This window comes from Athene noctua, chromosome 17 (genome assembly GCF_965140245.1).
Source record: "Athene noctua chromosome 17, bAthNoc1.hap1.1, whole genome shotgun sequence".
Classification (NCBI taxonomy): domain Eukaryota; kingdom Metazoa; phylum Chordata; class Aves; order Strigiformes; family Strigidae; genus Athene; species Athene noctua.
The window spans coordinates 13,248,321-13,272,242 of record NC_134053.1 but is presented as its reverse complement, the minus strand read 5'-3'; the positions used below and the strand labels follow the sequence as shown (position 1 = coordinate 13,272,242).

Here is a 23,922-nt window from a genome sequence, read left to right as displayed (position 1 = left end):
GGACCTGTGTTTGCTCTTCTTTCTCTCTCCCTCTCACCGGCTCCCCAAGGCAATGCCTCCCTCCAGACCCTTCCATTCCCGGCCACTCCAGCCTCAACGCTGGGTAGATCCTCCATCCTTGCAAGCAGATAAATCCTGGGAAAAGAGATGGGGGGGATCTTAATACTGCTTCCAGCAGAGTCTGGGAGGTTTCCTCATCGACTTCAAGGGGAATAAGATGGATCAGGCCTCAAGGATGGTAATTACGCCTTCAGTTGAAGCTAGCAGGTGACCACTTATGAGAAGGAGGTGGCACATCATGACACGGTCTCTTTAAAACGGTTGTCTCTGTGCGGATCAGGGGTCAGGGATTTTGGGGAGGGGGATTAAGGCACCGTTTCTAGGTGAGCTCTGGCAATCCTGCTCCATGCCTAACAGTACAGGGTCAGAGCAGGCAAGAGGGATGTTCTCCCTCCTGGGTTAATTAGAGAGGCCCTTCTTGCCCACATCCCATGCTCAGTGACATTATGTCTTTTGAAAATGACCCCCAAAAAAGTAAGTATAAGGATTTGCAGAGTCACTGGGTGAAAGTTCACCTGGCCAAAAGTCTGTATTCAACAGCAAATCCTCTGACTGGAGCTTTCTTTGAACATTAGTTGTCATTATGAGTTTATCTCTCTTTCCCTTCCCTACCTTTTCTGTTTCTCCCTTCCTTTCCTGGGAAGAGAAGGAAGCAGTTTTCTGGAGGACCTGGATAGCTCTTTGCCGGTATTTGGGTACAGATGTCTCCCCATTGCTCGCACATTGGTGGGGGTTTGGATGCAAGTGGAGGTGGGCTGAGAGCACCTCAGCCCCGAGGCTGTGTGTAAAGTGACTGCACTTGGAGATGAACTGTCTGAGCATATCTTTTTTCCTTCTTTTTTCTTCCAGTTGTATTGTTTGTTAATTGTAGTTTGACCTCCAGGAAGGTTTTCCACAGCTGGGAAGGTGGCCTAGGATACTGAGTTCAGAGCCTTGGGTGGGAATGATTTGTTTGGCATTCATAGCATGAATTGTGCCAGCTCGACACACGGAACTCCGAGGAACCAGCCAAAAAGGCAAAGGAAAACTGAGGAACAGAACTCCTGAGAAGTAACTCAAGTGGCTTCATGGCCATCTAGCTTGGGCCCTTGGCTTCCCACCCATGGAAACCACAGCAGACCTGCTCTCCATCCCCCCCATAGCAAGACTACACACAGCCCCACACTCTTGACCCCCTGGGATGTGCACGATGCAGTCACTCATGGCTTTGCTGTTGGGGTGGGGAAGGAGCTGCGTCCCCAGACAGCTGAGCTACCAAAGACCACCCTGCTGCTCCATGTGCTCAGCTCTGCATCATCACCTCAGGAAACCTCGACAGAGGTCCACGCCTCCCTCAGAAGAAAGTTCAGGAGCATTCAAATCACTCAGCTGAAAACCACCCCTTTTCCAGCTACAGCCATCTTGGAATGGACTTAAGTTGAAGCTTTTTTGATAAAGTTGGTTTAGACTGGACAAAGTCCTTGAAAAATCCAACTGTACTCAGAAGCTTTTCTGCATTCACAGGGAAATGGACTGGCTGACCTAAAAGGTCTTTTCCATCTCTAATTTCTGTGGTTGTGTGATTCATCCCTCTTCTTTGAAAGTGTTTCCTACATGAAACGTCTAGTAGAAGGAAAAAAATGATACTAAATAATCTTTTTTCATTTCCTCTCATCATTGTCAGAGATTATGAGAGGTGAGGGATATGTCTGCTGTGACATTAGCCGAGCAATGGAACAGAAAAGGCAAACCAGGATTCAGCTTAGCAGCCAAGAAAGAAGCTATTTGCACAAGGTAGGAACGGAGGAGGCGTGCTGTAGATATCTTTTCCAGGAACACAATTGTTCCTTACTTTCTCAGATCTTGAGAAAATACTGAGCTGGAGAAAAACAAACATCTTACAAGGACAGAGGAGTGGCCACATCCCAACCAAGGAAAGGACCTCTCTCAGATTGCTGTCCCCAGGAGGGACCAGGAGCCCTCATCTGGGGAAGAGCAGCAGAGCAGAGCAAGCATATCTAACAGTTCCCAGGGATGCTCTTGGGGATCACCAGAGCCAGCTGTAGGTTCAATGATCTTAACATCCCTCAAAGAATTTCTCTCCTATGAACTTGTCCAGTTTCCTCTTAATCCATTAAGCTCCTGCAGTGAGGAGTTCCACAGATAACTCCATTCAAGAAGTACAGTTTGTCTTATATCTTGATTCTACCACCTTGCCCTGAGGATATGAAAGGGTTTTGAGTTTCGTGTCAGTCTCCCACTAGCTGTTTCATGTAGGAAATGCTATCAAACAAAAAGGAGACAAAAACCTCCTGAAGTCAGTCAAGTCATTCTCCTGAGAATGCAGAAGTGCATCTTTCCATCTTGAAGCAGCCCTGAATGTGGAAGGTCTGGGAGAGGTCCCTTGGCTTGTAGCCACAGGTCCGCTCCTCACCTCCCCACCACTGCTCCCTGCCCCAGTCCCTGAGCCGCTCCCCAGATCCATACAACCACGTGAAAATTGCCCAGTCCCTGCAGAGTCTCTGCCCACCACTGCATCCCTCCACTCGCTGGATTTCTAAAGCCTCAGCGCTGAGGTTGGCTCTTCTCCCATGGCTATCAGGTGACTTTGTCTCATAGTATCGCATCAGCTCAAGACTTCTTATGAGATACAAACTAAAGATCATCAAATTATGGGTTTTTTTCCTGTTGATTAATACCTTGCAAACCATCCCATTTGCTAATCCTTCAGTTCCCACACACTCAGCAGCGAGCACAGGGTGATGCTGCTGGAAAACAGCCCCTTTCAACTACTTGTGAGCTTGGACACACACTCACATCAGATAATTTCCAGAAAAACTGGGGAGCCAACGTGTTTCAGGGAGACACACAGTGCAGACAGCCTGGCACTGTGCTTACAGCCGCTGATTTGATGGCATCAGGATGGGAAGGCAATGGGGTGGGTGTGTGTGGGGGTGTGTGTGTGGAGCTGCTGTCCCCAAAATGAAGGGGAAATAGGGGAGATCGAAGGGACAAACCCTTGTAGAAAGGCAAACTCTGCATCTGATCCTGGGCCATCTATCAGTGAGTTTTTGTCAGTGATTTGAGGATCAGTGGTGGTTTGAATTATAATTATCCATCTTCAGCTGTCACCCAGGAGGTGTTTATTTGAAGAATTTCTGTGAACATAATATAGGACTTTCAGCTCTTTTTATTTCATTGATTTAGTGGATTTTCATTCTCCTTTTTTTCTTTCATTTTCTGGGAGCAAGAGAAGTAACATAAACCAAAGCCTTTCTACAACATCACTCCTTCACTGCAAAATGCATTTATACAGATTTTCTTTGTAAACAAAGACTAAACATTTGCTGTATGGTTACAATCAGGGAATAACCCAAAATCTGAACATTTGCCAGATACCATTTAGACCTATAAAAAGTAATGATCCTTTTTCAGATGACATTCCAGGACACTGAATTTTTTCTTTTCTCCTATGTAGTCACTGCTTCAACAAAAAGGGGAAAAACATTTTTCTGGTATGGGAGAAGTCGGACAAGGGGGAACACCCAAGAGGACCAAGTGGTGGGAAACTGGATCTACACAAGCTGAGCCTTGAAATTAAAAAATGCCCTTTTATGATTAATGAGGAGAGTGATAAAACAAGGGAACAAATTTATGGAGGGAGACAGCAACTTCATCACTAGCGATCCCTTAGCCGGCTGCCTTTCACAGGGGAGGCTACTGCTTAACCACAAGTCGCGGGGCAGGATGCAGAAATTACCAAGCGAGTCTCTGTGGCTCGCGCTCCGTGGGAGGTCAGACTACATGATCGTCGGGGTCCCTTCTGGCCCTAAAATCTATGAATCTATTGATGCTCTGAGGCTTAAAAAGCAGCAGCTGCTCCTATGCAGCACCTAGTTCTCATAAGCATTTGGAATAATGGATCCATATTGTGCCAATGCATACTAATGTTAATATACATTTGCAGCACACAATGTGATGGCTTTGGAGACACCCAGGTGTCAGATTGAATCAGTGTCAGTGACACACCGTACCAGGACTTCGCGGCAGGTCCCTGTTGGCTTCTCCAGCGGGAAGCTTTTGCTTCTTTGAAATTATTGTGTTTATCCCTTATGTTTCTGGAGGAAAAAAAAAAAAAAAGAAAAAAAAAAGAAATTGTACCAGGCCCACCGCAGGACTGGTGTCCGCAGTTTGCATCAGCCACAGCCTGGTTTCCACAGGGTTAGAGAGGTGGATGTGAAGGAAAACAAAGAAAGATGCTGTATGAGGAGTGACCAAAGAGTTCAGAGGTGCAGCCTTCTGCTCTCTCTGCTAATCTCCTCTCATGCACCAGTGCAAAGAAATTAAGAGCCGGGGCCAGGGGCTGCTCTCAGCTCTGCACATGCAGTCCCTGCTGAAGTCCAGAGAAGTTGCACAAAGCATTTGCAAGCCAAAGACCTGATCCTGCCTCTGCCGGATTTAATCCCCCCTGGCTTTCAAGTGCAGAATCAGGTTCAGATTCTGCAAAGAGAAAATGGCCTCTTTAATTGCTGCTTTGGGTTGGGATTGTGGGGGGCACAGGAGGAACATGCTCACAGCCCCAGCCCCACTCCCTCTGCACCCACGAGCCACGCGTGTGAGCGTGCACGGGTGTGCCTGCGGACTGCTGCACCCTGGGCTGCGTGCGCAGGGTGGGGGGTGTCAGGGGAAGGTTTTCACCCCAGGCTTCACCTGCAGAGTTTGTGAGTGCGTGGATATGTGTGCATACATGTGCAATACCTCTGCATTTATATATAAGCATACAAATAGCTTTTCTTTTTTCATAACAAGCAAGCCTGCATCAGCCTCACGTAAATTCCCTGCCCAAATTCACTTGCCACACTTACATGAGCCCACATGGGAAGCTGCCCAAAACATCATTTGCTTACAGTAATCCTATCCAGCAGCACACCACCCAGCAAGTCCTCACTTGTTTGAATGGTCATTATTCCCTTAGCTAATTTCCCAATCAGTCCCAGTGCTGGGGACAAGGAGACTTTGTCACCACCCAGGTGCTGCAAGGGTTAAGGCCATCCCTGCACCCAGGGTGCCTGTCCCCTCACCTGCGGCAAGGCCTGGCTGGATGGAGGGCTCCTTGGGACCACCCCGATCCCACATGCTGGCTCAAGTGAGGAGCCCTTCTAAGGCTGGCCCTGGTCCATCCCCACCTCCTGCTATGAGAAATTGCTTTCAATGGACACGCTAAACCTATGATCCCAGTGCTCTGGCTTTTCTCCTGCTTACAAAAAAAAAAAACAAACCCACAAACAAACAAAAAAAACCCACAAGCAAACAAACAAAACCAAAAAAACCAGAAGCATTTAAGGAAAAATTAAAAGAGACGGAGAGCTTCCCAAGCCCACAGGGACTCTGCTCCCCTTTCAACCCTCCACCTCATTTCACTGTACCTTCCTGCCAGCTCTTCTCCCCTGGCTCCTGGGTGCCTTGGGAAGCCCAGGATGGACTGATGGGGACCCCCTTGACCAGAGCAGGTGAGGCTGCTTTTGTGGTCCTGATCATGGTTAAAAGAGGCAAGTTGTGTATTTCTAGTGGAGACGGAGGAGAGGGGAAGGCAGGAGAAAGAAAGCAGATGACAGTGGCAGTCTAAGCACGCTCACCAGAACCCCACGTTAGGCAGCTGATGAGGTTAGAGAGGTCCCATGCGCGCTCTCCCCCTTCCCTGAGGCGATGGAGGTGTTTTCACATCCCTGCCCTGTGTGAGGTGCTTCTGCCCCTGACTCCTCACTCGGGTTATGAAATGGGCATTGGAGCAGTCTAGGCCAAACCCACAGCCCCACTCCTGGCCCCAAGGCAATCCCAGGAAGGGCTTTCTCCTCTGGCCTCCACAGAGAGAAAAACCTCATCTCCTGGTATAAAAAGATGGGGCTGAGGGATAGTGTCAGCTCCCACAGAGCCTGGGTACGTCAGAGAAGGCAGGGCCACCGAGATGGGTGTTGCAGGGGGGAATGTGCTGTGCGAGGGCTGGGTTTTGTGTGTGTGTGTTAAGGCTGGCTAGTGTGTGCATGTAACGTGTCGAAGGGGGGGTGTTTCGGAGCCGTGGAGGTGTACGGGAAGAGGGTCTGGGGGTGTGTGTGTGGGGGGGGGTGAGTAGGGGGGGTGAGAGTAGGGGATGTGCACGTACATGGACACGCATGAAGGAACGGGAGGGAGGTGCAGGTTGGGTGGCAAACGCCGGGGAAGGGGGTCTGCGTGTGTGTGGGTGTGTAACAGGAGAGGACGAGGCAGACAAAGAGCCGCGCAGGAGGACAGGGGCAGACCCAGGGCCCCTCACCGGGGTGTCGGGGCTGGGGTAGTGGGGCGAGCCCTGTCCGCGACTCCACGCAGGCGGTCCCGGGGAGCAGCCGACGGTCCGGTTCGCTGCCCCCGGGAGGCGATGAAATGTGTGTGAGTGCAAGGGCAGGAGCGTTTGTGCAAGAGGAGAGGTGGGACGTGTCCGAGCGTCGCCTCTCCGTGACACTCAGGGTTCGCCACTTCTTTTTCTTGGCCGCCTGGTTCTCCCCGCGGGCGTGGGGCAGAGCCGCGGGGATTCCCCTCGCGCTCCCACTTCTCGGAACGGGCAGGCACCGGCAGTTTGGGTTTCGGTTTTAATCTCAGCCGCTGTAAGAGTGGGAAAAAAAAAAAAAAATCGCACTTAAATCCCGCTGGTCCCTACCCCCGCGACAGGGCCGGTGCCCGGAGCTGGTGATGTCCCCGGGCAGCGCAGCCCGGCCCCGTCGGGATGAAGGAGTTAATGTCTGCACAGCACTGGGGAGGTGGGGGGCATCCGAGGAGCGTCTGCTAATTATATCGTCGTGTTTGCAAAATTTCCAGTCTTCCTGGCAAAGGGAGCTTTCTGTGGGAGGAGGGAAAGGAACGGGAAAAGAGAGAAAAACAGAGAGAGACAGAGATCGGTGTTGAATGTGTGTGAAATGAGAGGGGAAAACGAGAAATAGAGCAGCAAGGGGGGGGGGGGGGAAGGGAAAGAGAGAGAGGGGGAAAGAGAGAGGGGAGGGAAAGAGAAGGAGGAAAGAGAGGCAAGAAATAGAGAAAAGAAAGATCTAAAAGATATACACAGAGAGAAAGGAGAGCAAGAAATAGATACGAAAGAAAGGGGAGAGAGCCGAGTGCAAGAAAGAAAGAAAAAAGAGAAAGGAGAAAGGAGGGAGAGAGTGTAAGAGCGAGAGAGAAGGCTCGAGGAGATGAGAGTGAAAGAGAGCATGAGCGAGAAAGAATCGAGAGAGAAAAAAGAAAAAGGAAAAAAAAAAAGAAAATAAGAGAAACGGAAGAAAGAAAAGGACCAAAACATTAAAAAACAGAGAAACGGAAAAAGAAACAAACAAACAGCAACAACAAAAAAAAACCACCGGGGGAACAAAACCAGAAGGGAAAAAATAAATAAAAGAGATAACGGGGATTTAAAAAAAAAAAAAAAAAAAAAAAAAAAGGGATAAAATCAGAGAGAGGAAGAGCGAGCGAGAGAGACCGAACGAAATGAAGGAGGGGAAGGGCGGAGGGGGGCAGCCTGCCCGGTGCCCCGGTGCCCGCGGGGGCGGCGGGGCCGGTGGGGCCGCGCGGTTCAGCACCCTGGAGAGCGCCGCGCCGCCGGCCGGGCGCGCCACGGCGGGGGGACACGGGGGGACACGGGGGGACACGGGGGGACACGGGGGGGGGGCACCGCGGTGCCAGGGCCAGGCAGGGCTCGGGCGAGGCCCGGCGGGACCCGGGGTCCCCCACCCCGGGGCTCAGCCTTGTGTCGGACCCGTCCCGGAGCGGGGCTCCGCGCCCACCCGCGACGTGGGAGGGAGAGGGCAGCGGCCCTGCTCTGCCTTCCGCCGCCACCAGCCCCTGCCAACCGCCCCCCTCGCCCAGCTGCTCCCCCCCTCTGCCCAACGCCGCCCTTTCTGGCCCCCTTAGCTCCTCGGCACGCGTGGCTTTGGGGCGCTCCCAGCCCACCCCTGTGTGCCCCCCCCAGTCGCCCCACGGTGCCCATTAGCAGGAAGGTGGGAGCGTGGTAACCCGGCCCCCTCATCCCGCCCGCAGGTGCGGGCCGTGTGCTCCCCCCCTTCCCTATTCCTCCAGAAAATCCAAGGGAGGGGGAAGGAGCCAGGGGGGCACAGCCCTGCGGGGACTCCCAACGCCCCGCCACCTCTGGGGCTCCCGGGTGCGGGGGGCGCCCCAGGATAAAACCCCTGCCAGTGCCCCGCTCAGCCCCGACCCCCGACGGGAGCACCGGGGGGAGCTCCCTTCCCCTCTCTGGCTTGCAAACAGCACCACAACCCCCAGCTTCAGTCCTGCCCTCCCGCATCCCCCACCCCGTGTCCCCCCCCCCCGCTCCGGGGGCTTCTGCCCCGCCAGGGCGGGCTCCCCACGCACCGGCTCGCTCTGTCCCGCCGCTGCTATGCGGAGCTCCGCGGTTGCCGCCGGCTTTTCTCATGCAGATTCCCTCTTTCACACCTCCCAAACAAAGGCAAACGGGGGCATCGCCTCGCCGTGTCAACACACACGCTCATTAGCGGGAAGGCGGTGGGGGGAGAGCGGGTGGGAAAAGCTCGAGCAGCCCCTCCGGGGGGGCGGTCGCATCGACGGGAGGTTGTAACGGGCCGGGGATCACCCGAGGAAATTTGGAGCGAGGTCTTCACCGCATCCCCCTCAAGTCACTTAAGTTTCCGAGGCTCTGCGTTTGGCTGTCTCCGGTTCGTTTATTGCAACACACGCTGCTCACAGCCAGGCTTTGCCCACCCGCGATTCGGCATCGCGGGGAGCGGCAGCCACGGGGGTCCGGGCCGGCTCCGCGCAGAGCGGGGACCCCAGCCCGGGGAGGGCGAGCCGGGGACGGGTTAGCCCCGGGGAACCGTTGGGGCGATGGGAACGGGGCTAGGAGGGGAGGGAGAGGGGGGGCAATTAAAGCTTCGCCAATTACCGCCGCCCAAGGGAAAAAAAAAAAAAAAAAAAAGAAGAAAAAAAAAAAAACGATTAAAACGGCTGTGGGGAGAGCGGGGGGAGCGGCCGGGGAAGCGCCGGGAAATCCCGGCCGGGGAAAGGGCGTGAGGGCGTGGGAGAAGCAGCGGCACCTCGGTCGTCGCTGGCTGCCCCAAACCTGGGAGCGAGGAGCTCCAGGGCCCCGCAGCCCGGGGCCGCTCCGCGCCGTACCGGGGGAACCGTGGTCACTGGGGCCGCTCCCTCTCACCGACGGGCCGCCGAGCCCCGCCGCCGCCGGCCGCCTCGCTGCCCCTCGCCGGATTGTTTTCTGTTCTCATTTTGGTTTGGTTTATTAATTTTTTTCTTTTCTTTTTTTTGTTTGGTTTGGTTTGTTTTTTCCTTTTAAACAGCCTCGACAGAGCCCGCGGCCGTTCCGCCTCTCCCGGGGCTTCACCCTGCCGCTGGCGCCGGCATCGCCTTTCGTTCTGTGCCGCTTCTTCCTCCGAAACCCCGGGCTGGAGCTCGGAGGGAAGGAAACAATAAATTCGTTAAAAATAAAAAAAAAGGGCTAAACAAAACTAAAAATTCCCCGGTTCTTCGTTTGCATTTGGGCCGCGGAGGGGTTGGGGGGTTTTGTTTGTTTGTTTTCTTTTTCAATCCATCCCCGCCCCCCCGCTGTTTACAGAAACACCCGCGGGGGGCAAAGAGCCACCCCGGGCCGGGCCGGGGCATCCCCTCTCCCCAACACCGGGGGAGGGGAACGGGACGACGACAGGAGGACCAGGGCCCTTCCTCAGGGCCCCCTTTCCAGGAGGGGACCTAAAGAGAAGGAACGGTGGGTTTGGGGGGTCCGGGTGGCACCGTGGGGGTTGCGTGGGGCTCCGCGATGCTTTGTGCGCGGGAGTGGGGGTGCCGCATTGTTTGCCGGCGGTGTGAACACGCACCTCGCCCCCCCATAATACGGAAATTTCCATGTCCCAGCTGCCTTCCCCTTTTAACCTTGGTATTAATTTAGGACGGATCTTTTTAAACGACCCTGTAATGCATTCAGACGCTGCTGGAGGTTTATCTTTTTTTTTTTTTTTTTTTTTTTTTTTGTACCGTGGGTTATATTTACACCCAAAACAAAATAATTACACTTTTGTTGGAGAGAGAAAGCTGGTGATTAGACTGTGGCTCTTTGCAGCAAACCCTTTCTCAGTGGTACACCAGGACAATTTTTCACGGCTGGGTGAAATCAGACGCGGGAGGTAATGAATCCTGTGAGCTATTTAAATTTACAATTTGTAACGCAGTCACTCAGAAACGCCTATGGCCCGGCGAGGAGATGCTTGCTGGGTTTGTTTAATGTTAAATCCTGCACCGTCCCCCCTCTTACCAGGGGAAAGGAGGGGAGCGCGGGGAGGAGACGCCTCGCCCGCCCCCAAACGCGCTCCCGCCGGCAGCAGCCCCTCGGAGGAGCGCGGAGCGGTGCGGAACCGCCGCCTCCCACGGCGCCCAGGCTCAGCTTCCCCGAGCCTGGCAGAACCGCGGAGCCCGGCCCCGCTCCGCGCTCCTCCGCGCCTCTCCGCGCTCCCCGGCGTGACCGTCGCCTACAACCAAAAAGAGTTGGAAATATCAACAAAGTCGTCGGCGGAGCATCCTAACAGATAGATAATTAATTACAAAACACAGGGGGAATATGCAAACCGCGTATTACAAATTCTACAGGGCTTAACTGATTGGAAACAGATTATTATCTTGTTTGTCTTTTGTCTGTTTCACTTATCCCTCTGCCGTCTGTTGTGTTGTAAGTTGATACACTTTATTCTTGAAAGGGGATTTTTTTTTTATATAGTAAATTCCATCAACATCTTGTATAAGCGACGCTGCTTCTCCATGCATTACCCTGTTAAAACACAATAGGTTTATTAGTTACATATAGGCGGATATTATGGGGCCTGAATTACCATCTGTTACCATAGGGGAATGTGGCTGATGGGGCGGGCTGGGGGGTGTTTGCTTGGGGTTTTGTTGTTTGCGGTTTTTGTTGTGTTTGGTTTTTGGTTTGTTTTGGTGTTGTTTTTTTTTTTTTCCCCCCTCCCCTTCCCCTTGGCTTTATTTATTCTTTTACTTTCAAACGAAAAAGGGAGCCGAGCCCGGCAGCGGGGAGCGGGACCCCCCGGCATCACCTCCCCGCCAGGGCCAGCGGGGGGGTGGGGGGGGTGGGCGGCCGCGGGTACCGGCATCGCGGCGGGGGCAGAGGCTCGGCGGGGTGGGGAGGCACCGGCCGGCCGGTACCGAGGGCCACGGGGGGGTGCGAGGCCGCGAGAGAGCGTGGGCACAAGCAAACGCGGGGGAGAGTGATGATCCGTGCGAACCAGAGCGTCCACACCGTTACCCAAACGAGCCCGTCACGCGTGGGACCGGCGCCGGCCCACGCCCGCCGCGTCCCCCCCAGGCAGCCCCGAGCCGCCACTCGCGCCCGCGTTTCTCCGTGGGAAGTAAAAGCGATCGGCGTCCGCCAGCGGGGCTCCCCCGGCGGGCAGCGCCGCGGGGCACACGGACACGCGTGTGCGTGCGCAGGTGTCGGTGGAGATGCCGTGGCCGTACACGCACGCACCTCCCGGCCGGCTCCGCTCCGTGCGGGTTTCAGCCGCGGCCCGTGGGGTCTGTGGGGGCGGCCCGGCCTGTCCCGGGGCCCCGCGCCCTGTCCCCGCCGCCGTCCTTCCCCGGGCCCTTCCCTGAAGCGTCCCCCGCCCCGCGCCGCGGCTCCCCGGGACCCGCCGGCCGGAGCCATGGGCCGCCGGGCTGGGCCCCGCTCCGCGCCGCGGATCCGAGATTCCCCGGTGAAGGCGGCGGAGCCCCCGGCAAACTTGGGCAGAGCCACGGCGGGAGCCGGCGGGCCGGTCCCTCTTCCTTTCTTCCTTTGCCCTCGCCTTTCTTGCCTGTTTCTTTCTTTTTAAATTTACTGCCTTTTTAATTTCTCCCCTTCTCTCTTCCCTTTCTTTTTTCTTTCTTTGTTTTCTTTCTTTTCTCTCCTCTTCCATGCTCGCTCGCTCCGGGGCTTTTCTTTCACGCTTTCTTTTTCGTTTCCTTTCTTTTCCATTCTCGCCGTTATTTATTTCTTTTTATTTCCTTTCTCCGTTGCTTTTTTCTCTTCCCTTTTCCCCCCTTCTTTTTTCCGTCTGCTTTCTTGACTTCTTTGTTTTTATTTATTTTTTCCGTTCATTTATTCCTTTTTTCTTTCCTTCTTTTTCCTTCACTTATTTTTTCTTCGGTTTTATTTTGGTTTTTCATCTCTCTCTCCTTATTTCCTTCCTTTTTTTTCGTTTCCGCTAATTTATTTTTCTCCACTCTCTCCCTTTCTCTCTTTTTCTTTCTCCTTCTCTGTCTCTTTCTTCTGGACACGTTTTTTCTATTTCTTTCTGTGCTTTTTCTTTCTCTATTTCCCTTTTCTTTATCTCTCTTTTTCCCTAGTCTCTTCTCTCTGTATTTTCTTATTTCGGTTCTAGCTCTTTCCACAAACACCCCTACGCAAGGACACACACAAAACCTCCTCCGCTTCCCCGCCGACGTTCTTGTGCCGCGGCGGGTTTGTTCGGGTTTTGTTTGGGATTTTTTTTTCCTCTCCCGGGAGTGTTTCCGCGCCCCTGTGCGGAGCCGGCGGCGGGATGCTCCGTGACTGCCGGGCAGAGCGGACTTTGCCCGAAAGAATAAAAAAGAAATAAGAAATTATAAATTTAGATATTTCGTCTGGAAAAACGAAAGGGGAGGGAAGGGCCGGCCTTCACCTGCCCTGCCGCCTTCCTCCTCCTCCGCGCACGGCCGAACCCCGCGGCCGCCTCGTCCCCTCCCCAAATCGCGGGGAAACGGGGGGAGAGGCGGCGGGGCCGCCCCACACCCGAGCCCTCCGCTCCGGCCCCCAGCTCCGGGCTGGGGCAGCGGCCCCCCCGGCCCCAGACGGAATATCCCCCCCCGTAGCCCCCCCCGTAACCCCCAAGAGCCGGGTCCTGTCCCGCACGGCCAGCCGGCGATTTACAGCTCCACCGCACCTGGAAATAGAGAGAAAAAACAGTGTCCGAGGGGGCAGCGCCCGCCCCCCCCCCCCTCGGGCCGCCCCCTGCCCCCTTTCTCCCCCCCTCGAGGTTGCCGGCGAGTTACGCGGAGCGCGGAAGGGGTGGGAAGGCGTCCGGCCCGTTGGACAAAGGCCGGGGGTGGCCGGGGGGGCCGCATACCTCCGCGCAGCGCGCTGCCGGGGGAACTTTTCATCCCGCCACGCTGAGCGGAGGAGCCGGCCCTCCCCGCGCCCCCGGCCCCCTCCCCTTCCCCCCCCCCCCCCCCTCAAATCCACCCCCCCCCTTCCCGCTTGTTGCTCCTCCAGACAAAAGCATCTCTCCCCCTCATGCCAAAAAAAAAACCCAAACCAACCCCCAAACCAGGTGATACTCTCCCGAAGCCCAACTTGGGACCCCCCAAACCCCTCCCCGAGCATTCCTTTAAAAGAAATAAATTAAACTAAAAGGAGAATTGGTGGGAAACCAGTTTTTTGCAGCGTGTGTGTGTGTCGTCCCCCCCCCCAGGCCCCCCAGCCAGGTGCATACTCACTTCGCGGCACAGGTACAAGCCACCCTCAACAATAGAGGCGCGTTGTTTTTTTCCCTCTGTGCCAAGCACAAGGCTGGAGCCAATTTAGATATGCTATAAATTAAGAGGTTGCCATGGTTACCGCCCTCCCATTGGCCGCGGCCGGGGCGACGCGGGCCGCCACGTCACCAAATCTGAATAAGGATGCGCGAATTACTAAGGCGGGGGACAAAGCTGGCGATGGGGACAGCATGAGAGTGGCGGCGCGGCGGCGGCGGAGCACAGCGAGGCACCGGGGCTGCCGGCTGCAGGGGGGGGGTTCATGCACCCCTCCCGCCGCGCCCGCTGCCGCAGAGCCCGCCAGCAGCGCGGCCGCCGCTCCGCCGGCTCCCGGGGCGCTCCGGAGGGACCGGGGGCGGGATTTGGGGGTGGTTTTTTTTTTCATTACTATTATTATTATTATTATTTCTCGGGGGTGGCTTGGCTTTTTTTATTTTTTTTGGGGCATCGTTTTTTCCCTCCCGCCGCCGAGGCTCCGGAGAGAAGAGAGGAAAGAACTTGACAGCCGCTCCGCTCCCCTCCCCTGAATTTTTCGTTATTCCCACTTTTTTTTTTTTTTTATTTTTATTTTATTTTATTATTAATTTTTTCCTGCATTTTTGAGCCGCCGCCGTGTGCCGCCGCGGGGCTGACTTCTCGTTCGCGCGTCTCCATCGCCCGGCGGAGGTTATGATGGTGCATTGTGCGGGCTGCGAGAGGCCGATTTTGGACCGGTTCCTGCTGAACGTCTTGGACAGGGCTTGGCACATCAAATGCGTCCAGTGCTGCGAGTGCAAGTGCAACCTGACCGAGAAATGCTTCTCCAGGGAAGGCAAACTCTACTGCAAAAATGACTTTTTCAGGTGAGGGTCCCCCCCACCCCGCCAACCCACCAGAAGGTGTGGAGCTTCACACCGCGCCCGGCCGCCGGTGCCTCCCTGGGGGCTCCCCCGGAGCTTGGGGGGCTCCCCGCTTCCACACCCATCGCTCTCCGCCGGGCTCCGCACCGAGCCTGCCCCGCCGCTCCGGCGGGGAAGCAGCTCCCCGGCCCGGGGGGAGCCCCAGATGTGGGGGGGACTCGGCGGCTGCGTTACGGCCGATGCTGCAGCCTGAGGTGGGGGCGGCGAGGCTGTGCCCCCCGCTCCCGTCTCCCCACGACCTTGCTTCCACCAGCACCGGGCCCTGCTCCGCCGGTACCGCCGCCCGCCCCGTCGCGGCAGGCCCCGGTGGGCATCGCGGGGGCAGCCGTGTGTCCTCCGCCCCGGGGCCCGGCCTGGCGCTCCTCGCCCCCCTCCTGGGACCGCAGGCCCTGGTGAAGACGGTGGCCAAAACCTACCCCCCCTTCCGCCCCCCCGCCCCTTCCCCACCTCCCCCGGCGGGGCCCCCCGCTCCGCCGCTCCTTAAACGCCCCTAATGACTGCGATAAGGTGCCGATGAGGAAATTAGGGGCCGGGATGGGAAGGGGGGGCGATGACTTATGACTCCTAATGCTCTCACTACATCAACGTCACGGGGAGCAGCGAGGGAGGCAGAAGTTGTTGCCGCGACTGGAGGAAAAAAAGGGGGGACCCTGCGGGGACACCCCGGGGCCTGGCAGCCCCCGGCTCCCCTAGGGACCCGGCCTCGGCAGCCCCCGCTCCCGGGGTTTGGGCGCATTTTTTTTGTGCGTGTTTTTTTTTGTTTGTTTGGGGGTTTGGGGGGGTTGTTTTGTTTTTTGGTTTGATCTTGTTGTTGTTGTTGCTGTTGTTTTTCGGGGTTTTTGTTTTGCTTTTTTTTTTTTTGGCTTCTTTTTGTTTTGTTTTGTTTTGTTTTATTTTGTTTTGTTTTGTTTTGTTTTCCTCGGGGACATCGTTCCCAGCCGATTCGGATTCCCTGGCATTTTTTTATTTTTATTTTTTTTGAAAAAAAAGGCATCTCCTGGGGAAAGAAAAACCGCTCTGCCTCCAGCGAAAGGAAGGAAAATCGGCGATTTCCATAGCGCTGCTCCCGACCAGGAAAAATCTCCCCCCGGAGAGCGGGACGGTGCCGGCGCAGGGCTGGGGACCCCGAGATGCTTCGGGGAGCGGCGCCCGCTGTTGTGCTGGGTGCCCGGTGCCCCCCGCACCCGCCGCTCCCTTTTTCCGTCGCTCTGGCCGTCATTAGCCCCGTTTTCTCTCCGGGACTTTCAGGCCAGAGCCGGGTGGAGCTGAGACCCCCGTTTCCCGGCCCGGGAGGCACCGGCTGAAACGAAATTTCCCCCCCCCTGCAACGCGGAGCGCGGAGGGGACACCCCGCCGCCCTCCGCTCCCCTCTGGCCCTTCTGGGGTCAAATCCGGGCGAGGATGCTCGTGTGTGTGTGTGTGTGTGTGTCCCCGGGTGGGGACACCCCAAACCCGAGCTCTCTCCGCAGCTCACCCTGCGCCTGCGAGCGGGGCTACGCGGAGCTGAAGGCTCTCCTCCTCCTCCTCCTCCTCGCCCCAAAGGGGCAGGGGGTGCCAATCGCCTGCTCCCCCAAATCCCCCAGCGGGAGATGCTGGAGGATCGGGCTCCCGCGGTGGGGTTTGAGGAGGGAGGGATCGATACAAACGGGCCCCCCCCCGCAGCCCATCGCTGCCGGGGCTCCCAGCTCTCGTTTTTCTCCCTTTCTCCAGGAGGTTTGGTACCAAATGCGCCGGCTGCTCCCAAGGCATCTCCCCCAGCGACCTCGTCCGGAAAGCCCGGAATAAAGTCTTTCACCTGAACTGTTTCACCTGCATGGTCTGCAACAAGCAGCTCTCCACGGGCGAGGAACTCTATATCATAGACGAAAACAAATTTGTTTGCAAAGAGGATTATTTGAACTCTCCCAGTTTGAAGGAAGGCAGCCTCAACTCAGGTACGAGCGGCTCAGCCCGCCGCACCGCCCCGGGACGCATCCCTGCCGCTCGTACCGGCAGGAGCGGGCAGCTGCCGGGGTGCTGCCGGTACCTCCCGCCGGGCCGGGAAGGAGGTTTGGTTTTTTGGGGTGAGGGGCTGCACCCCGCAGCCAGCCCGGCCCCCCGTTAATCCGCGGGGAGAGGGAGGGATTTGGGGCGAAAGCCTTCAAACCGGGCAGAAGCCTCTGTGACCCCCCCCCGCGGGACGTGGACACCCGTGGGATGAGCAGTGGTGCAGCCCCGCAGCATCGCTCCCCGCCACCCCACCACCACCACCCCCCCCGGCTCCTGCCCCACGCACAGCCCCTACGGCAGCGGGGATGCGGGGCGGTGGGGAACCAGGACACACACACGCCCCCCCGAGCCTGGCCTGGGAGCCCCCCACGGCCCGGAGCCCCCTCCCTGCGAGTGTGCCCGGTCCCCCCGCGCCGCGGGCCTGATCCTTCGCCTCCTTTCACCCAGAGGCAAAGCTCCCATTTGACTTCCTTGGAAGCTGTCTCTGCGTCAGGACAGCAGGATCAGGCCCACTCCTGCTGTCCCAGCCATGCCAGGCGCCTGTGCTCACCCCCTTCCGTGGGCTCTCTCTCCGTCCAGCACCCGGGGCCGGATCCTGCCACGCCAGTCAGTGGGGCCGCTGCTGTGAGCGAGGCGAGTAGAGCTTGGCCTTGGGGGGGTGCTGGCATCAGGGTCCCGGGGGGATGTTGGGGTGGCTGGGGGGGGTGAGCCAGGCTCAAGGCAGTGACTGGAGACCCCCCCAAACCCTGTCAGGGACAGGTTGCATTTTTTCCCAGCGGTGCCTCCCGCTTCCCGGTGTGAAAAACGCAGCCGGGGGAGAGGGGGAACAGCGGGAGCTGCGGTGGGCCTGGGGGATCGCCCCCTCCCCAGCTCCCCCCGGCCGGCACCACACGGTGTGCAGGGCCGGATCGGGCAGCGCTTGCCTGGAGCTCTGCGTGATGTTGGGGGGACGGTGCTTTAGGGGTACCAGGGGGGCAGAGGTGATCTGCACCCCTTGCTGCTCTCCTGCACCCCCCAAGCCCTCTCCTGGAAAGCGGGTGGGCCGGGGAGAGCAGAGGACAGGGGGGTTGATCTCTCCCCTAAGTCATCCACCCCCCCTTTCCTCTCTGGGTCTCCTTTACAGTGTCCTCATGTACAGACAGGAGTTTGTCCCCGGATCTCCAGGACCCCATGCAGGACGACACCAAGGAGACGGACAACTCGACCTCCTCGGACAAGGAGACCACCAACAACGAGAACGAGGAGCAAAACTCGGGCACCAAGCGGAGGGGGCCCCGCACCACCATTAAAGCCAAGCAGCTGGAGACTCTCAAAGCTGCCTTCGCCGCCACCCCAAAACCCACCCGCCACATCCGAGAGCAGCTGGCCCAGGAGACCGGCCTCAACATGAGAGTCATCCAGGTAGGGCAACCCCAGCCCACTGCCCCGGCTCGCCCCCCTGCCCCGCCGCAGCCCCCCTACCCGCCAGCGTGATGTCATGGGGCTGGCCAGTGACATCATTCCAACACAGACCGAGGTTCCGGTGACATCAGAGCTTCACAGGGCGATTTCCTCTGGCAGAGAGCAGAGACAGGGAAAGGACCTGCATGGGGAGGGAAGGAGAAGGGGTGCTGGTGGGAACCCAGATGGTTCAAGGTCGTGACAGTCTCTCCCCGGTGCTGGGAAGGGGTTGGGACGCTGGGGCTGCTCCCACGAACTGGGGAAACGGGGACGGGCAAACCCCATCCGTCCCCTGCCAGCCTCACCCCAGGCCCAGCCTTGCACCCACCGCACGCTCCTGTGGGTTAGCGGGGATCCCCCACCCTGTGCTTGAATACACCGACCCCATGGCAAGAGATGAAAACCAGCCCCAAAACGTGAGCCGGCCAGGCTCCACTGCCTCACCGGCTTGGCTTCCCCGGGAACAGGCAGGATCCCCGGCGCGCCCGGGAGATGGATGCTCCGGCCTTGTGAAAGCAAGGAGAAGCCATTTCTCTCTGCAGGCAGCCCGGCACTTTCTTACCGCACTGCCCCCGTGAAGAAAATCCCCGCGGAAATGTAGGGATTAATGGGCTTTAATAGAGGCATTAATAGGGGAGGACTCTCCGGCTTTGCCGGTAGCGGAGCTACGAGTCCCGGCTCCTGCCAGAAGGGAGCGGGCGAAGTCCCCGGAGGAGCAGTATGTGCTCCTTGCCCTGAGCTGCTCCGTCCCCGGGGGACACGGTGTGTGTGGGGGGGGGAAGAGGAGGGCAATAATCCAGGCACCCCACCAGCCCGGGGGAAAGGAGTGAGTGGGCTGAGGCCGTGCGGTTCGGGTGAGGCGATGCCCCATCGAGAGGCGGCTGCGTCTTCCCCTTCCCCTTTATCTCCATTCTCACCGGCCGGCTTTTCCTCTGACTCCCTGCTGCCGCAGGTGCTCATCTCCCTGCTCCCCGCTTTCCGCCTACTTTTGCCACAATCCAGAATCCCTGCCTCCGTTTTCCTCCTTTCTTTCCCTCCCATAAAGGAAAATTCTTTCCGTATCCTCTGGCTGCTCTCTCCCTTGTAGGGACAGACAGGCTGAGGATGTGCACGAGGGGATGCAGCCAGGGGGCCAGGATTTTAATAATTAATAATTAATTTGTGTGCATGTGTCCCTACCCCCTATCCACTTTTGGGGGCTACTGGCAGCAGGAGCGGAGCGGTGTCATTAAAAACCACCCAGAGCTGGGAAAACCCATCCCCTCCCAGGCGGGTGCAAGATTTCCATCTCTTTCCCCAGCCAAACTTGGGGGGGTGGGTGGGTATCGCCGACCCGGAGTGTACCCCATCGGCTGACGCCGGCCCTGCCGCAGGTCTGGTTCCAGAACCGTCGGTCCAAGGAGCGGCGGATGAAGCAGCTGAGCGCGCTGGGCGCCCGCCGACACGCCTTCTTCCGCAGCCCGCGCAGGATGCGGCCCCTCGGCGGCCGCCTCGACGAGTCCGAGATGCTCGGCTCGACGCCCTACACGTACTACGGAGGTGAGGGACCGTCCACGGGGGCCCCCTGCCCCGTGTCGTGTGTGTCGTCCCCCCCTCCGCCCCGCATCTTCCCTCCTTCATCCCCTTTCTCTTTGTTTCCCACCCCCCCAGTGCCGTCCCGCTTCTCCCCGGGTGTTTTTTTCCTTTCCTCTGCCTCCCCCCCCCCCCCGTTCCCTGTCCCCCTCCGCGGGGAGCAAAACCGCCTGGGCCCCGGGGGGACGGGGACGCGCCGGCCGCAGCGTCGCGGCCCGCCCCACGCACGCCAAAGGCATCTGTGCGCGCCCGTCCACGCGTGTGCGCTCCCACGGCCGCGCAACGCACGCACCAGCGCGCGGGTGTGCCTCCCCGCGCGGCCGCTCACACTCCTGCACACGCACACCGCCGCAGGCACACACGTCCACGCACACGCCCGCCCCCCCCGCGGCCGGGCATTGTGGCGGCGGCGGCGGCGGCCCCTCCCCCCGAACAAAGGCCCAGCTGCGGGGTTTTGTGCCCCTCTCAGGCCGCGTTTGTTCCAATTACCTCCGGGCCCGCAGCATATGGAAGGTCACTGCCGCCGGCCGGCCCCCCCCGCCGCCCCGACGGGACGGGCCGGGCGCAGCGGGGCTGCCCCGCCGCCTCCCCTCTGCCCCCCCCCGCGCCGCGCAGAGCCCCCCCGGCTGCGTTTTCAAAGCCTGCCCCCCGGCAAGGGGCTTTCCAGGCACCCTTTGCTGCCCTGCAGTTGCTTTCTAGAGCCCTTCCAGGTTGCTAAATATGTACATAATTTCTCCAATACATTTTTTCCCCATTTTATATATATATTCTTCCTTTTTTCCTCCATTCCCTTTACATATACTATTCCCTCCGTTACCTTTACATATATTTGTTCCCCACTCCCTTTATACATTTTTTCCCATTCCCTCTATATATGTATTTTTCCCCCATTCCCTTTACATACATATATATATATATTTTTTTTTTTTTTTTCCCCCATTAACTAAGCATTAAATTGAGCCCATCCTGCCCCCCCCCCGCCACCCCAGCCCCGGGCTCCTTGCCCTCTGGCACCCCCCCCACCCCTCCAGGCCAGGTAGGGAGTGGTTGATGAGTGCTGCAGCCCTTAGGACAGGCTTATCTCTCCCTCTGGGCTCAAATCTGCAGCCGGTGTTTCTGGCCCCGCACCCCAGGAGCCAGCAGGGGATTTCGGAGGGGGCAGCCACACTGCTCTAGGGGGAGGCCAGGGCTGGCTATGGGGCACGGTGGGATTTTGGAAGGTTTTTGGCCCTGGGGGACCAGCTCCATCCTTTTCTCCCCCCTCCCGCAGATTACCAAGGTGACTACTATGGACCGGGAGGCAACTATGACTTTTTTCCCCACGGGCCGCCCTCCCAAGCCCAGTCCCCGGCCGACTCCAGCTACCTTCAGAACTCAGGACCCGGCTCCACACCCCTGGGACCCTTGGAGCCCCCCCTAAGCGGACACCACTCCTCAGAAAACCAAAGGTACACGGATATGATCTCGCACCCCGACACCCCCAGCCCCGAGCCGGGGATGACCGGTTCGCTGCACCCCATCCCGGGGGAGGTCTTCAGTGGGGGACCCAGCCCCCCCTTCTCCATGTCCAGCAATAGCGGCTACAGCGGGGCTCTCTCGCACCCCAACCCGGAGCTCAGCGAGGCGGCGGTGTGGTAGGCCTGGCACGGGCACGCGTGCGCCTGTGGAGGGGGAAAATACCCCCACGTTCCCCCAGCCCACGCGTGTCCCCCCCCCTGCCCCGGACCAGGTCACTATCACCGGATAAAGACCCCCCCTCCGATGCCAAAACGCATCCCTGCGTGTCCCCCCCCCCGCCCTCCGCATCATTGCAGAAACACACACACGTACACACCCCAGGGACCTTGGGGCCACCCCGCTACCTCCCCCTCCCGGCACCTTCCCCCCAGCACTGGGGGGGGAGGGGGGGGCAATAGTGGTGCCCAGCCCCCAAAATTCCCCCCCCCGCCGGCGTCGGGACCACCACCGCCTCTCGGACCAAAGCTGAACTCGCCTGGACACTGGTCCCACCGCCCCGGCGGCACCTGGGGAGGAGGGGCTGGGGCAGGGCTCCCCCCTCCCCTCTGCTGATTAGCGTCCTTTTTAATTATCCCCTACCACATCATGGGGGGGAGGAATGGGGAATAGCAGGAATAACCCCCCCCAGGGCCCTCCCCTGCCCTTGTTTTTTGTTGTTCCCATTTTATCCCCAAGGAGAAGGTGGGTTTGGACCCGGGTTTTGGTGATGGGTAGTGGGGGCAGGGGGGGTGAGGGGGCCGGGCCCAGGGCTGCCCCAGTGACTGCCTGAGATTGGGCTCCCACGCGGCGGAAAAGACACCGGAAAGAGGCAAAAACGGGAAAAAAAATACAACAAAAAACCCCCCACAATAAACAAACAAACAAACCCAGAACAAACCCGACCCAACCACCACAACAGTAGAAATTAAACCCGAGCCTCGACGCCGAGTCCCACCCCAACATTTCCCGGAGGCTCCGCCAATTTAAGGATGTATTATAGTTTTTGCTTCTAGTTTCTTTATTTTGTATAAAGGAGAAACAAATAAAGTATGTTTTTGTGTTTACTGATTATTTATTGTACTTTAGTCATCGGAGGCTCCGAATTTTTCTATTTTGAAGGCGGGGAGGGGTTGGCGCCAGGGAGGGGGCAAGAGGCGGGGGGGGGGGGGGGGGGGGGGGGGGGCGGGGAAGGAAGGAGAATGGAAAAGGAAAGAAAAAAGTTGTTTTCTGAAAGCGTCGTGGGTTTCCTGTCCCCGCTGCCTCTTGCGGAGGCTGTTAGTGTGAATGGCTCTTGTTGTTCAATGTGAATAAAAAACCTTTTAGTTACCTACTGTTCGGTCACCTGGTCCCTTTCATTTTATTTTATTTTATTTTTTTAAGACAAGACCACGAGAGACGCTGGCTAGACTGCCCAGCTCCCCCAGCGTCCCCAGCCCTATGTGGGGTCCGGGAGAGCAGTCCCCATCGGTCCCCTGGGTGGGATGGGTGCCGCGGCCCCTGTACGAGGTGATGCTGCAGCATCCAGGGCTGCTTCACCTGGTACCCCAGCCCCCCCCCCCCCCATCACCCCAGCTCTCCAGCACTGAGGGGCGGGGTTACATTACCCGGCTCAGCACCTTCCCCCACAGCAGAGAGCCTGCTGCATAATCTCTCTCTCCTGGGGGGGAGGTATTGTGTGTACCCCAAAAGCCCCCCCCCTCCCGGGCAGCCCCGAGGCACCCGCAGCCCTGCTGGCAGAGCATCCCCATGGGGGAGCCGCGGGAGTGCCAGGGGGGTCACAGGGCTGCGGAGGGGGACACACACACACACCAAGGAGGGGGCCACAAACACCATTAGCAGCTTGTGCCCCATCTGCTCCAGGGAGACACCGAGGGCAGGAAGGAGAGGGGTATCCTCCCCCAGCACCCTAGTCTGCCCCCCCTCCTCTCTCCTGCTTTCCCTCTCCTGTTTCTGAGATACAAAAATAAATAAAGTCCAAGACAGGCTGCAGCTCTGAACTAATATTTAAAATGCAAAATCATGGCAGAGTTCCTCCCCCCCCGCCTTGTCTTGCAGTAAAAAGATATAAACAGAATAAATTACCTTCCCTCACTGGCTTACGAGAGTCCCTCTCTCCTGACCTGAATTTTAAGTCCTGGCTTGGTTGTAGCACGGAGCACCGATGATTTATGAAAAGCCAGCCACTTCTCTGCATATTTTCTCTGTTCAGCCAAGTGATGGAATTTATCCTTCCTATACCATTACCAGCATTAATAACGGGGTGGCAAACGAGCCAGGCCGAGCCCCAGGGGATCCCTCAGCCAGGAGCTGGGGCCATCACAAAGACACTGGGCTCCCAGCACCCACCAAGCAAAGCACCTTCTCCCCCTTTCATAGGTGGGGAAACTGAGGCAGGAGAGCAGCTGGCTGCTCCTTGCTGCTCCTTTCTGCTCCACCCCTTCCAGGCCATAAGTGCTGTTATCAAGTAATGGGCACTTTTTATAAGGACAGGGCAATGTGTTGTTAAGTAATTCCCTCCCGGCATCATTTTGAGGATTATAAAACAGAGCACAAGGTCATCCACTGAGTGAACACTGGCTGCTATTATTATTATTATTACTATTACTATTATTAGTTATTATTAAGCCCAGGCTGCTGAGGCACCCCAGCTCTGGGACCCAGGGTGGCAGACAGGCTGGAGGAGGGATTTTGAATGATGCTGGGATGCTCCAAGCTGCCATCTCCTGTGCAGGAGGATGTGGGGGGGGTCTCTGCGCAGGGGCTGGGGGCTCTGTGGAGGAGGACGGGGCTCAGCAGGGGCAGCCATCAGCAGACCTGCTGGCACTGAGGAGCTTTACCAGTTGGGCCCCACAGCTCAGAGCTGGGTGCAGGAGCCAAACCTTCCCCCAATTCACTGGCCGGGGGCTGCTGCTGCCCTGGGCTT

General features: G+C 57.8%; 1 protein-coding gene across 1 annotated transcript; it reads left to right on the top strand.

Moving 5' to 3' along the window:
* The first annotated feature begins 14,271 nt into the window (after positions 1 to 14,271).
* On the top strand, positions 14,272 to 21,140 carry LHX5 (LIM homeobox 5). Its single transcript, XM_074921295.1, has 5 exons — positions 14,272 to 14,444; positions 16,212 to 16,435; positions 17,614 to 17,891; positions 19,304 to 19,469; positions 20,773 to 21,140. The coding sequence occupies exons 1-5, from the start codon at positions 14,272 to 14,274 to the stop codon at positions 21,138 to 21,140; spliced, it is 1,209 nt and encodes a 402-aa protein (XP_074777396.1).
* Positions 21,141 to 23,922: the final 2,782 nt, after the last annotated feature.

Bases quoted from the DNA above. Each gene is read 5' to 3' on its own strand.
- LHX5 (XM_074921295.1), top strand. From the start codon at position 14,272: ATGATGGTGCATTGTGCGGGCTGCGAGAGGCCGATTTTGGACCGGTTC. The intron at 17,892-19,303 runs GTAGGGCAACCC...GCCCTGCCGCAG, and splicing joins TCAACATGAGAGTCATCCAG to GTCTGGTTCCAGAACCGTCG. The intron at 19,470-20,772 runs GTGAGGGACCGT...CCCCTCCCGCAG, and splicing joins GCCCTACACGTACTACGGAG to ATTACCAAGGTGACTACTAT.